At 29.6% G+C, this 15,756-nt stretch overlaps 1 protein-coding gene across 2 annotated transcripts in view; it reads left to right on the forward strand.

The window, feature by feature from the left end:
- LOC132929426 (hemicentin-1-like) overlaps positions 1-15,307 on the forward strand; it is a 316,445-nt gene extending 301,138 nt beyond the window's left edge. For both annotated transcript variants that reach the window (XM_060994762.1, XM_060994763.1), the window contains exons 12-13: positions 9,512-9,757; positions 13,948-15,307. In XM_060994762.1, the coding sequence (XP_060850745.1) occupies positions 9,512-9,757; positions 13,948-14,354 (653 nt within the window). In that variant the 3' untranslated portion in view covers positions 14,355-15,307. The remainder of the gene's footprint in view (positions 1-9,511; positions 9,758-13,947) is intronic.
- The last annotated feature ends 449 nt before the right edge of the window (positions 15,308-15,756 follow it).

Below are 15,756 nucleotides of genomic sequence, written 5' to 3' on the forward strand. Positions count from 1 at the left end.
ATTGCTTGTGACTAATACTAAATACACAACGTTTTTCATGAATATAATATAGATATAATAATGAGTTATATCGAAAAATTACTAGCTATTGCTGAGGCTATGGATGAACTAGACCCATCGGCGGAATTGAATCAACAAACATATTGGATGAATTCAATAAATAACAATTTTCAAGTGGGCAATAGTTTTGAAATTTTTTTCAATAATTTAAAATCATACCCGAACAGATTTTTTAATTACCACCGAATGTCCATTTTGTCATTTGGGGAGTTACTTGAAAAAGTTGGTCAATATATATCAAAACAAAATACAACTTTTCTAAACTCGATATCGGCGGAGAAAATAATCTCACAAAGCAAGTAAACATTATTCTTGAGTTATTTTAAGTTTTAGTAGACTTGCTATTGTTTATGTACGCAAGCAAGTAAAGATTAAATAATAAAAATAAAAATAATAATTAACACTTTTGGGAGACTATAAAGGAGGTTGCTCCCTCGTAGTGTCTCCCGGATATCCAAACGCGGTATTTTAAAATAATAAAGTATACAAACGTTGTATTGATATTTGAGGTGTGAAAAAATGTGTACCTAAACGTAACATACGTTTGTGTTCCCAATCGTTCTCCCGAATTCCAGGTAAAAATATTGTTTTGTGCCCAAACGTGCTACAGCCAAAAATTATTTTATACGTGTTATTTCTAAAATGTGTTCATTGGCCTTTGTGCTGTGTTGCGTGTCAGAGAAGACCCCTGGTATATATACATACCCGATGTGAGGTTGACAAAACGCTAAGTTTTTTATTTTGGAGGGAGGAGGAGATTAGGTTCCTAAAATTATAAAATGTTTTTCTTAAATATTACTCAAGCTGGTGCTAATTTTTTTTATATAATTTGTGATGTACATGGACGATTTGTTATTATGCTTAATGTTATTCAAACACACAAATGGTTTACACATATTACAGATTTACCAAATAGTATATTCAATAAGTTTTCAAAAACATAAACATGATAGAAAATGGTGTTTTATTAAAATTTATAGTTGACTAATGTGAGTTGGTACAGCCATAGGGTATAATAATACAAACTATACATATAGTTCATTTTAAAAATATGTTTTCTTTATCCTTATTAAAAACTTAAAATTTTAATTAGTTTCAAATTATACCCATTATAATATATTCAAGTATATCTGCTTAGTGGTTGCTTAATTACTTAATCTGATATTAATTTACGCTTTTGTCGTGCTAACCGATATTGTTATAATTGTATATATAATATTTAGATATGGCGTTTTATATTAAGCCGTATTGTTCTCAGATAATAGTCATTGAGATTTGATTTATTCATAGATCACGGCATTTTAAATGTTGTAATCATTATATGTTTATTGTTCGTGGAATAAAAGATCTATTCTCCTTAAATTTAATATAGAATAATGACTTCTATTATTGATCAAATATATTTTTTTTAATTCAAATTTCGATATTCATCGATAGAATTCGTATATGGAAATCTCAATACATTTTGTTAAGTTCATCGAGGCTCAATGCAGCACAATAATTGACTTCATTGCTTGACGTTTTCTAATTGTTATTGTATCAAACTTGATATCAATAATATGATATTATATTCCCATTCGTATGTATTAAATTCATCTAATTAATGTAGTATATTATGTATTTATATATTCATATACTATTATTATTATGAGATATCCTGCAGATATTTATTCTACGTATTGTATAGAAACCATAATCATAATGTCATTATAGACTATGGATAATGTTTGTATCTAGACGTTGCAATCGAAGTCAACCCACGTGGTATATATTATTTACATTTGGTATTAGAGGAATCGCGTAGCTATCATTTAATGATATGTCTAAATTAATACTTAATATATGTATATGGGAATTTATTAATTATAACGCTCCCTGTCTCATATCTGCCTATAACCCAGCATGTCGATCCCATGTTTCAATCATGACAAATATCATAGTTGATTTGGCTGTTGAGTAGTATGTATTTTGGTAAGTTAATAAACAAAAATAAATAATATTTGTTACGTATGTTTGGTTGTGGGTAAAAACATACTAATTTTTATACATTTCATTAGTGCTGCTTATAAAACCATATTGTAAAATTATCAGAAGAATATGTTGTGTCTCATAATTCATAATAAATATGCATCGAAGATGCTCCATGTGCCATATTATGTAATATTAAAATATATAGATGTGCATATTATATAATGAGTACAGAGTAGGTAATGAGTAATAACTAAATTTTGAATCTAAAGATTAGAATAATGTTATTATAATATGATATACATATTATGTATTATTATCTTCTAAAAAAAGTTTTGTCAGAATACATTTCTTAATTAGTTATTCCGTGACATTGGAAGTATTAATTGAGTTACTTTAAAATTTAATTTATCTAGTCTCAGAATTAAAATAAAAAAAAAATAATAGATTTATAAGGGATATGTGCCTATTCTCCGTTATGACTTTTATAATGATTAGTTGTATTATTGATGCATACATTGTAGAATTTATTTTTAAAACAACGTTCAACGATCTTATGTCAGTTAAATCAATCTACAAAAAAAAAAAGTTACAAAATTATAATTATACATCTTAAGAACAATTTAAATATACCTTTAACGTGTCTATTATCAAGATAAATTATCACAACTTTTAATAATATTAATAATATATTACATAAAATATATAACTAATGATAACATATCATTGATAATTTTGTGGTTTTCAATTTTTTCATAGAGAAAAAGATATTTTGGATGCAAGTTTGAGTAAGTTACTCATCGTTCGTAGCTTATTGAAAAATGAACTCGGGCTAAGGTTGACCAAATACTTAGGACATTTTCTTATATAACGTATTATATAATATTATAAAAGTACGCTGTGTAATGTAATAAAGTTGTTAGTGGATATTTTATAATATTTATTTCAACGTGGTAAAAGTTATGGATTAAATTTATAAAATTGTACTATAATTTAATACACAATACGCTGTCTTAGAAAAATAGTATATTACCTTTAAGCACTAACAATCTAGATTATGATTTATGATTTATTTGGTTTAAAGCTTAAACTCTTCTTTTGTTTCTATTTTTTTTATTATTTTTCTACGAAAAAAAATATTCAATACTCTTAACTATTCATATCTGTTAAATTTTCTCAATATCTTTTACAAAATAATAGATATTTTAAAAATATAAATTATCAATATATTACATTTTTTAAATGTAATAATTTTGTTGTCATAGCATAAAATTAATTTATGGTAACCGTTATAGAGATAAAATGAAAATTATATGTTTTTAAATTAAATAACTTGATATAGAAAATTCCCAAAAGTATATTTTTCTACATTTTAATGCTATCAATGATTTTCTGTAGCTTTCCTAATGCTGTGTTAATGTTTGAATGACAGATTACTAGACAAAGTGACACCTAAATGCTCAGCCAGATCTATCTTTGAAAGTAGTATGCCAACAGTAATGTAATTTAAAACAATTGATTTTCATCAACTGTTACGTGAAGAAGGCATTTGAAAACACTTTGATATATTTTATTCTGAAAATATACTATTGTAACATAAATTTACAAAAATAAAAATAAAAAATAGAATGACATAATGTAACATAATATGTATATTAAAATATTATTATTAGATTAAATATATTCATCCATATGAGTAATAAATCAAAGAAAATTCTTTAAATCATTAGTAAATAATGTCGAAAAAAATACTTTGCGTGTGTCCTATGACTTATTATATAATATATTAGATTAAATTAATTTAGTCGATTTAAGTTCAGGTTATTATAGGTACGATTGAAATAATAGTATATTCTTTTGGACCTTCTTTTATAATAATATTATTCTATGTAGATAGATGATGAAATTTTAATAATAATATGATGTGTTCAGCAGACGTAGTTGATATAGCTCACGAGTTCGAGAACTGCTTTCAGCCAATGTCCGCCACTGCCGTCTCGGGCGGTCTCGGGTTTGATGTATTGACGAGTGCTGCTCTATATGCAGCGCATAATAAAATTGTAAACCAAAATCGATACCAAAGTGTTGAAAAAAAAGAGCGACCTCACCTGGCTTAAACTCACAGCCATAGTGTTCTTGTTTTTGTTGTTTAATTTTCGCATTTAACGACACAATTAACCTAATTTTTATGGCTCGAAATACTTCGTTGTCGCCAGACCAAGAGCGCAAGTGCAGGAATGCGTAAGGTTTTATTTTTTTTCTTACGATTTTTGTTCGCACGGAGTCGGGTTTAAGGCAAGACCCGATTCCGATAAAATTAATGGTTTTATTTCGCGCACCAGCGATAATAATAATTATATTCATTTTTCCAAAACACTGTAGCGCAATAATGATGGTTGTATATTTTATAAAAGTTCGTCAATTTCGGAAAAATGTCTCAATAGTATTAATTTCATCCAATTAATTAAATTATTTACAATATATTATTTCGCTGTTTTCCAATTGTATATAAATCTTAGAATATATTATTATTTCGTAACGATTTTAATGATTTTTTTCTTGATTATTCATACTCGACGCTGTTTCTGCGCGGTGCTTACCAGTGTTTAATATACCTTATAGTTATAAAATGATCACTTAAATCTTCACTCACTATTATCATAGTGTAATATTAGTTTTTATCCGTGTGATCTTTGTTGTGCATCATAGTCTTTTAAAATGTCTTTATACCGTTTTTCATATTATAAAGCTTTGCTAACACTACAATCACATTATTATATATTTTTTTAAATATAATAGTATTATACTATTTTATCAACACAAGACTAAATAAACAACCAAAAAAATGTTTCAAACTATATTACGATTATTCACTACGGCGCGTTGAACATATAATATTACTGTTAGCTCATACCATTGGAATATATTATAAGTATGCGTTTATTCAATATTATAAGAAGTGTTACAACTGAATAAATTTATATTTTGTTGGCTTATATTCGGTAATATTGTGATTTTTTTATAATAAAAATAATGTGATGCCATAATATTTTATATTACACACAAAGCTTTACTCAAACATCAATAAATGCTAAAATGACTAAAATCATTTCAATACATATCATACAATTTATAAGAGACGACAATAATCTTATCGATTCACAGTAAAAACATGTATTATATTATGTGTATAAAACTACACACTGTTTTATATTGTTTACAATGTATTGTTATAATCGATGATAAACTAGTAAACCACTGTACAAGACGATCTTTGTCAGTTTATTAAAACGACGCGATAATACACCAAAAATAATTACTACAACACTTTCTCTCGGTATGTCTGCAAGTATTATAATTTAAATTAAACGTCCGTACTGTATACCTTGTATGTCTTGTTACTAGAGTGACGTGTTTACAACACACATACAACAAAATTCTAGAATAGTGTTAGTCCTCGTGTTTCTTGTAAACTCATTTTTTTTTTTTTTTGAGGACGACACAGCAGTGCCAAACAGTCCACTGTATAAAAAAAAAAATACCTAAAATATCATTTTCAATTAGCCATCAATGGACGAACCCGTAATATAAACGGCTTTATCGCGCATCGCATTGACGGGAGCGCGCACTCGTTAAATAATAATTCAAGTCCGCTGCAGAGGTCAGCATAATGGGGAAAAAACCATTGGCTTAACTTGAATAACGGTTAAGCTTACCTACCTATATACACGATATTATATTATATATATATAGTGTTGGACGAAATGACTCTGAAAAGGTGTTGTGGGAACCGTAACCCTATACGAGTGTGTGCGTGTTTGTGTGTGTGTATGTGTGTACAAACGCGGGCGCGTCTCCGAGAAAAGGATTAATTGAAACTTTCAAGATGCTGTACAGGCACAAAGGAATCATATTACTAGTCGTAGTAGTAGTATGATACTTTCGTCGACTCCTCAGAAGCCATATTTACCTCGTTGGTCTTTTCTATGGGAGGTGTGGCATGTATATATATATAGAATATATAGATGGCCGGTGGTGGTGGTGGTGGTAACGTCGAGAAGACGCTATATTATTATTATGTGGGTACGCGAGCTCGTGAGAGGGGAAACAAAATGAATAACTGAAAAGAAGTCTGCGGCGAATCGGGATGGTTCTCGTATAATACATTAACATATACGTATATATATATATATATACATAGCAAACTAATCTTTCAACGCCAGGACTTTTCAAAACCAATGTGTTCATTAAAATGTAATAAATACGACGACGATCCGTACATAGCTTCCCGTGATTTTTAATCTAAAACGAAAACATTCACGTAATTAATATTATTTTGATATCCCATTTATGGTAGGATTTAAAAAAAAAATGAGGTGAATCTCACGTATAGGTATTGTAAAATTTAAATATAATATTCATATTATTGTTATTAGTTTTCGAATATTATGTGTAGACTTGTTACAACGCGTGTTTTAAACCAGTCGTGATCACACACACACACACACACACACACACACACACACATATATATATATATGTATTAAACAAGCCAGCTCTAGAGTTATTCAATTTTCTCCATACGACGACGACAACGACGTTTAAATATCATTCTATAGTAGTTGAAAATTCAATCTTACCGCATTGTATCATACGGAGAGATACTATTGTTATGCTCACTCCAGCTTTTTTTTCCTGAAAAAAAAATCGTATTACCTACGGGTTTTCTGAGGATTCACGTGAATATTTTAAGCCACCGTACATAAATGCTATTATAATATGCGAATATTATATAATATGATATGCACCCTATATTAAACTGTCCAAGGGTCGTGCGGCATTCTGCTGTTTAATTATTAACAACCGTTCCTGTATCCTTTTTAATAAAGTCGCAATAATGTTTTCCTCCCTGACTCTTTTTTTGCAGATTTCCACAAGTCCAAAGTGTTTGTGAAATTCCGCGGATATTGTTGTGTGTGTGTGTGTGTTTGTGTACACGTTCGTCCCGCGGCGACTTGCGAAGAACGTTTAATAAAATATTTATAACGAGCGCGCGCGGCGCATATTAAACGAAAAACGACACACAATTCTCTTTCGGCGGTGGTGCGTACGAAGGAACTTTTGGCAAGCTTATTATTCATAATTAAATTCAATCTTGTCGAGTTTGCCGGCGGATCGTCATCGTTGTAATATTCGACTTACCTGTGCCGCACCAGTGCTGCACGCATACGCGACCTCCGCACCCACGTCGCGCGTCGTAGGTAACACTCCGCCGAGTCCGCCTTAGCCCACATCTTTAATTGCAAACTAATGTCACAAATATAACGGCGATGGGGCACGTATAACTTGTCAAGTGTACGAGATCCTCACAAAGTAAACTTTAATTAGCTATAAAGTATGATTGGTTGAAACATTATACAGCGACGCAAAATCCCTCGCCGAAAATTTTCAAATACTGTACGGAAATGTGCACACATATAGGTACGCACACACCGCGCACGTACGCTGCACATCGTGACACACTAAAAGTAATGACAGGTATTATACTACGGTTTTCGCCGTATATATTGTATAGCATAACGACAGCGCGTGTTGTTCGTCCGATGTTAAAATATATTATTTTACGTGCATCGTATAGTCGCTTTTAATGCATTTCGTAGCGTTGTTTAATCACGCGTATGACCGTTTAAAACTAAAAGTGAAATATAATGCTAATGGTATGAGATAATATTATATTTTGTACGATAGTTCTAGTTCAATCTCAATAGCTGCTGCTAAGTATAATAATATATGTCATATTTTCGTAAAGAGAACGCGTGAAGTCTGAACGCTGGCTGATTATATTATAACTGTATGTATGTGCTATTGTTTTTTTTTTTCATATGAATAATATTACAAAACTCACTCGTAAATACAGCGGAATATTGTTGAAAAGTTTTAACATGTCATATAACATAACGTCTTTATTATTAGATATAATAATAACAGTAGGGGAAAAATATTGATTTCTAACGCCATCCACCGAGACGATGTTTCAATACAAGTACCTATTGTGTATTATATAAAACAGTTACTAATTTTTTTTAAAAACTTTTTAATGGTATATATTGAGCAATTAATTTACAATATTTATCGTTTAAAATATAATTTGTACTACATTTTCTTGAAATATATTATAAATACTATTAATTTTATGGCATTGTGCTTAGAAAATTAGAAGACACATACTACAAAAACACTAAATTATGATGTAGACACTCTTTATAAAAATATAGAGGCTATATTTTCAACAAAAAAAAAAACCCCTTTTGTTGGTGGAAAGCATCATTATATTATTATTCCATACGTATTCTCTAAAGTGTACAATACACAGCAAAATTTAAATTTTCAACACTAAATTAATAAAAAAAAACTTTATCTGTAACTGATTTAGGGTGATGATTTGTTTTTTTTTAATTTCATTCATTGTAAAAATAACGAATTTATATAACTAATATTATATTTGTATAGTAGTTATTATAAGTATATGATTTAGTTAATAATATAAAACACAATATATATTTTATTTATCAAAAACGTTATGATACCTTTTCTCATAGATAACGTTCTTATTTATATTTAGTACTCATAAATAAGTTAATATTATAATACATTATTATTGCTTTCAAAAGTTTCTTTTGTGCGCCAAATAGTTGTATCAGTTTTTATAAATGAAAAATTATCGTGGTTAAACGATAACGGAATACAGTGTATTGTCATAATTTCATATAATTTTAAATATTATGTTAAAAATGTGTGAATTTCTTTTTATATTTAAACTAAATCATTATTGGACTTGTTTTTTTGCTTATTTTTCTTTCACAGACAAAATTACTTAGTTTATACGTACGGTTTCTACATGAACATCATTATTTTTCTATTCTTTATACAAACCTTTTAAATATTTAAAATACACAATTGATATTCGTATACTAAACACCAATATTATAACAATAAATTTAAATTCAAAATACGAGTATGCTCCATAAACAGACTATTAAGTATAGATTTCGTGGACAATATTATTACACCCAATGGTTTGAGCTTATACATAAAAATAGAATATTCAATGATTGAACCAATTATAATAGTATAGTTGTTGTATAATGTATATTGTATAATATATCTATGTATAAACAACTGACCTAACCCTAACCCTGAACGATACATGCTATGGTATTAGCTAGCGTTTTCGAGCGGATTATTAGTTTTGAAATGTTAGTTTAAAGTACTTAATAATAATAAATAATAATAATAATAACAATCATTTTGCCGTTCACAAAATGGTTAAATAGTAAATACGCACGCTGTTTGAATTGCCATCATCGGGTAATGGGTATATTATATTGTTAATCGCGATTTGTATTTTGTCCATGTTTTGAATTACACGCCTATGCAGCTAATATACTACGTGTTTTACAAGTTTTTATTTGTTTTTTTACAGGATTTGGCGTCGAAGTGTTAAAAGTGTCACCAATAGTGATAACAATAATAAGCGTTTGCCTGTTGCTCATCGTGATAGTAACCATCGTCATCGTAAAACTGAAGACGGCGAACAGTAGAAAACGCAATTCGCGGCAACCGACCGGTGGCGACAAACAAGTGATAGTCCACCAGAGGAGTAACGGACAAGTAGCTTCATCCATTCTAGAAACGGATACCGATCCTGACCTGATCCAAGTGAAATACGGTAATTATAGTGCACTTATTTTTCGTTTTTTTCTAACGAGTATACTACACCAAGTCGATATTTTGTTTATGTGGATGGTATAATGTTGGGTTTGCAGATGTCTAATTATTAAAAATCACATCGTCATGGAATCCGAATTTATTGGTAGTAAATGGTGACATTATTATACCTACATAGGTATATATTATATAACATTATTATCAAATACAATACATTAAATGTGTACATTTTCATAAGTTATGTGACGTTAAGACGCTTCTGAAAGTGAATCAATTAATTATTTATCATAAAAACATATCTACTTAGTACGCATTGATTTTATGACTCACGTGGATTATATCGATGATATTGTTTTGAAATAATAATAATAATATACGTTTTTTGTTTATGAAAAATTTATTTACTGAATTTCTGTAATTGATTTGGGTTTCGTATTACCTATCTACGGAACGCGTTTGTAAAGTACGTCGTGTAGAAAACAAGCCGTATTAATGCTGACGAGATAAGTCTTAAAGCACACGCATGTCGTTTGGCACTCTTTAGACAGTTTTTTTTTCTTCCGTTGGATCGAAAACAATCACCGAATAATAGAGTAGTTTATCACTACGCCACATACATAAATAACTCTTAATTTTCGCGAAACTTACGGAAAACGTAATCTTGTCTACGAAAGTAATATATAATATATATATATATATATATTATACATATCATAATAACGATGGCGGTCGTGGTGGCCTAAACATAAATAATAAAAAGAAAGGTGTCCGATAAGATTATGTTTTTCTAACCAATATGTAATATAAAGTTTATATGTTCACAAGAGGCGGCTATAGTTCAAATAAATTGATTCGATCGTTCATCTTGCGCCGAGTAAAATATTACGCAAAAATTGAATAAAATCTGTGACTATACAGTATAGGTACATAAAATATAAGTAGATACACATTTTATAAAATTTATATAATATATAACGATATTATGGGTTAGGTATAGGCTATATTATATGTATGTTATTATAAAGAACGTTTCGTCTAATAATAGTTCAACCTCGACACTCGTCCTGCAATGATGATATTATAATTTTATAACTTTCATAATCGTATTATATCCATGTGAACAGAATAAGTTCTGTATGACGTACCTATACCTACACACCGTGTATCATTATTTTTATGTTTTTTTTTCTGCTACCGTATTACCGTATTTATTATTTATAAACGGTTAAATTTCGAAACGCGTACTCCCAAATATCGCATAAGCTCATGTTTTGGAATAAATTTGCATACGGAAATTCGACGAATTATAATATAAACTGTATAATTAAAAATGCGTCGTTTTAATTTAATAAAATCACGCCAGTGGTGTATGGGAGCGGATCGCTCGGCACCGTGTATGCCTTTTGAATATTATGACGTGTATAATACGTATATTGTATACCTGTATTAAATGGATACGCATGACACGTGTCGCTGATAATATTTATTACAATTAACGTTTTGTTTTCTGACATTATTTCCGACGCGGTTTTCCTCGCTAAGGAAACTTAACAACGTTATCATCGAATACAATTTAATAATATATTATGAATATAATTTCAAGGCAGACAAAAAGCAATTGGTATTTGACGATCATTCAATCTTTGTCACAGTAATAATATAATGTTTTATCTAAACCATGTATATGTATACCGTATGCATAACAGAGAACGATTGTTGATCAATTTAGATAAAATAATATAAGAAAAATGCATATTATTTAAATTACGCATATTTACATTGAAATCGCTAAAATGCATTTTAAAATTATATTGATCTACATCATACAGAACACTGGTCAATTATTATTACAATTTTGTGAGTAGTTTGCTATAGGTACTCAATATCTCTATAGATATACTTACATTTCTGTTATCTATGCAATATAAAATGTTTATTTATAAAATCAAATAACTATTCGTTAAATATTTGATATTTTTTTTATTTTCGATGTGATTATGACATTGAACAAAATATGGATACGGACCCATAACTGATGTGTTTGGAACCGCTAATGTAGATTGTACAACATTCTAAACAAATAAATATTTAAATATATAATGTCAAAGCCTCGGTAAAAATATTTAATGTATTTATTATACATAATATATGTAACTGGTATTTTTTTTTTATCGTTGCCGTAGTTTATTTATTATTTTTTTGTGTGTGTCACTACAATTATTATCGCGTGACACATTCTACATCATAAACACGCTCACATGTATAATAGATAGGTACACACAAGGCTGGATTCACATATTTTGCGTGCATTTTTCCAGCTTTTAAAATACAAACGTTCATATTATGTATTCAACATAGGTACATGAGTATTTTGCTTCAAAATTAAATAAAGCAAATAATTATGATAGTAGTATATTCTGTAATAAAAAATAAAATACAAATTATTATAATAATTCGATTGCCGAATGTAAAATATAAATGATTATTGATTTCCATACCCAATACTAATGCTAATAAATATCTTCTATTATTATTCTAATAAAAAATAATAATTTTGATTCATGACAGTGATTTAAAATAGTACAAAATATATACTTATGGTAGATAAATAGTATTATAAATTATTGTTTTTTTCGTTGCTTATAAATATTTTGTTAGTATCTAACTAATTCGGTAATAATTAAATAAAATATTTTAAATAATTGAATAACTAATTATATGTGCAAATCGGGAACGTAAATTTGTATAACCAGCATAAAATCATCATATTGGACATCATTTAACTTTTAAATTAATAATTAAACATTTTTATTTTTATAGAAAGAAAATGTTCACAACCGCACAATGCATATTGCATGTACATAATACAACATAATAAAGCATATTTCAATGTTTGTTGTCTTATTTGTGTTATTAGTTTTTTCATTGACTAAACAACTAAATTTAAATATGTTTTTTAATTATAATTAATGATGTAATGCAGCGTTTTTATTAATTGACATAATGAATTATAAATATTAATTTATTTTCGTGGTCCGATATTCCCGATCTTTACCTGAAATTGTTCTAAATAGTAGATAGACGTTCGAACCACTGCGTTTTTTATTCAATCAACTCTTACCTTGATCATAGCTGATCTATATTACATGGTATACTTATTAAACTTTCCATAATCATATTGTGGTCTACATCATTAATGCTCTTTTAACACTTGTGTTCACGAATTCATTTCGAGTGGATCTATATTGAAGTTTGATTCTTAATAATAATAATATATAGACAACGTGAAGTAATTTCTAATAAAAAAAAATATATATATATACGCGTAATAATTGTCGTTTCACCTAACTAATTAGTATTGATGAATCCTAATTTTTGATTGTTTTTTTTTTCAATTTTTTTTTATGTACTGATGAGTTAAAATTGCAAAAAGTTCATAAAATGAATAGAAGTTTATTCCATTGAATTTATCGTTGTTTTTTTTATTCCGTGCAGTGACAAATCGTGGACTGCGGTGACACCTGTTTAGTGTTTGTAGCTTCCACCACTAGTGCACTACGTCGTCTACTGCTGCGTTATCGCCGACACAGCTTTTATAATAATAAAAGTTTCCCATGCATCGTAGGCAAGGGGTTTTAATGTTTGTACATCTATTCAAAATGTTTGCACGGGTCAGCTAGAACTTAATGTTAAAATATTAAAAATAGTATTAAAGGACATTTAATAATAGCATTGCTTAAAAATAATCAATATTAGTTTATTTTCCTTAGAATTCCTGAAGAAATTTTTTTCACGAGTTCCGGCGCTAGTAAATGTTTAGCAATCCCACATAGTTACGCCGCAGCATCTGCTCAACTATTTGATAACCCCTTATTGCTTCCATCCAATTCCCCGCGGCTATAATAATACTATTTATTGGAATAATGCGGAATTCCAATCAATTGAACTAATTTAGTTCCGTCATACGTATTATAAGCTTTAAGTAAACGCGTCGCGGCAATGGTAAATTAATCTCATAATTTATTATAATGCAACAAGAGATGCGAATTATAGCTATATGTGTGATCGTCTTATACACTGTACTATAGTTTTATTGTTATAACTCGGGCTTCACGTTCGTCACGTGATACAAACAAGCAAATATAAGCAAACAATAATCCAATAACAATAATAATAATATGTGTTGAACAGATCCGTCGGACGCGCCCAAACTGCGCAACGGCGGCGTACAGTTTTCGGACGACGCGCACGATCCGTCGGTGGCCGGATGGATAGCCGCGAACGCAGCCGTCGCGCAGACGTCACAGCTGCCGTTGTCTTCGTCGTCGTCGTCGTCGACGGGTACGCTGCGCAGGGGAACCGCTGGCACGGCGATCAACGACCGTCAACCGCCGCCGCCGCCGGTGGACGCGGCCCGTCGTTGGAACGACGTCACGCCAAAACCGTTTAGCTACACGCACCACCATCAGCATCAGCAGTCGCCGCCGCAGCCTCCGCACCACGTCCGCGTCCGACCGGACCCGATCGAACTCGACGGGGCGGACATCAAGGAGAAGCTGATGATGTCCAGCGGTCACATACCCGAGAGTTGCGTGTGAACCGACGCGTCGCGCCCGACGTATTGTACATATAATATAATATAATATTATTGTCGTATGATGTATATGTAAAAGAAGAGAAAAACAGTACCGTATATATAAATATATATAATATTCTGATACTATACTGTAAATCGCATTTAAGTAAGAACGGTAAAAAAGACAGATAAATGATTTTTAGACCAGCGTGGGTCCATGTAAACTTCGCGAATCCCCGGACTTTTACCCTCTACGTGTATAATAATAATAATAATAATAATGATATAATCTTAAAACTTTATCCCAGTCGCGTGTTAGACCGATTTATCGCTTCCAACCCTACTATATATAATGATAATATTGTGTAGGTACATTTTTAATAATAATGATACTTGAAAATAAATATTATAATAATAGGTATAACATAGCTGTATTGATCTAGTGTAATATAATATTGTGTATAGGTAGTCGTTCGGAGCACCGTAGTCGAGTTTGTGTATTATCATAAAATATTATATAATGTGTTAAGATTAAACATGGGGCCGTCGACGATCATTGACCCGCGCCAATAAGTTATAATAGTAAAAATGTATAAGAGAGAATTGATTATATTAGATAGCTTCGTCCCCCGCATGTATTTCGAGCGTCCCGCGCTCATTTAAATAATATTTCGTACTTTTGTTCCTCGTCGTCGTTTTTGCTGATTATAATAATACTATAATATAGCCAAACATATATAATTAGGTCGAATTCTACATATAATTTATACTGTTTTAATAAATAAAAAAAAAATTTTTAAAAAAACTTGATTTAGTGTAATCCTGTTATGTATTAATATAACAGATTGTGTATATTTAAACGTTACCTTTTATCCTATTGTGTTATGATAAGTACTCGTATAATATTATTATGTAATAACTATAATTTTATGATCGTTGTTGTTTTGTTTTTAAAAATAAAACGTTTGTCAAATACTTTTCTCGAGTTGTGTTTCATTTTGACGTAGTACTATAAAATATTGTCCTCCTCCAACAGCAATCCTATAGATGTGTATATATATATGTATCATCGACGCATACAATTCCACTGTTTGAGGCTTTTTACCGTAAACATATTAAAATAAATATGCACAATACACATTCAAACTTTTGCAATTTTTTATTTTCTATAAAACTGACATTTCTCAGTTTATTTAAAAATTATGCTAAGCCTTAAGCATTACTTTTATATTATTATAAAATACATTACGAGGAGACTGTCTCCCACAATACAATACGTCAATATCTTTAAAGAATAAAATTAGTATGTTTTAGTGAGTTTTAGATTGAAATTTTATTTTAAAATAGTTAATGTTTTATAATGTTATTTTTTTATTGTAGTTGTTGAAATATAAAATAGTTTTCCTACTATATTGACAATTTCA

The sequence above is a fragment of the Rhopalosiphum padi genome, chromosome 4, assembly GCF_020882245.1.
Source record: "Rhopalosiphum padi isolate XX-2018 chromosome 4, ASM2088224v1, whole genome shotgun sequence".
NCBI classification, from domain to species: Eukaryota; Metazoa; Arthropoda; class Insecta; order Hemiptera; family Aphididae; genus Rhopalosiphum; species Rhopalosiphum padi.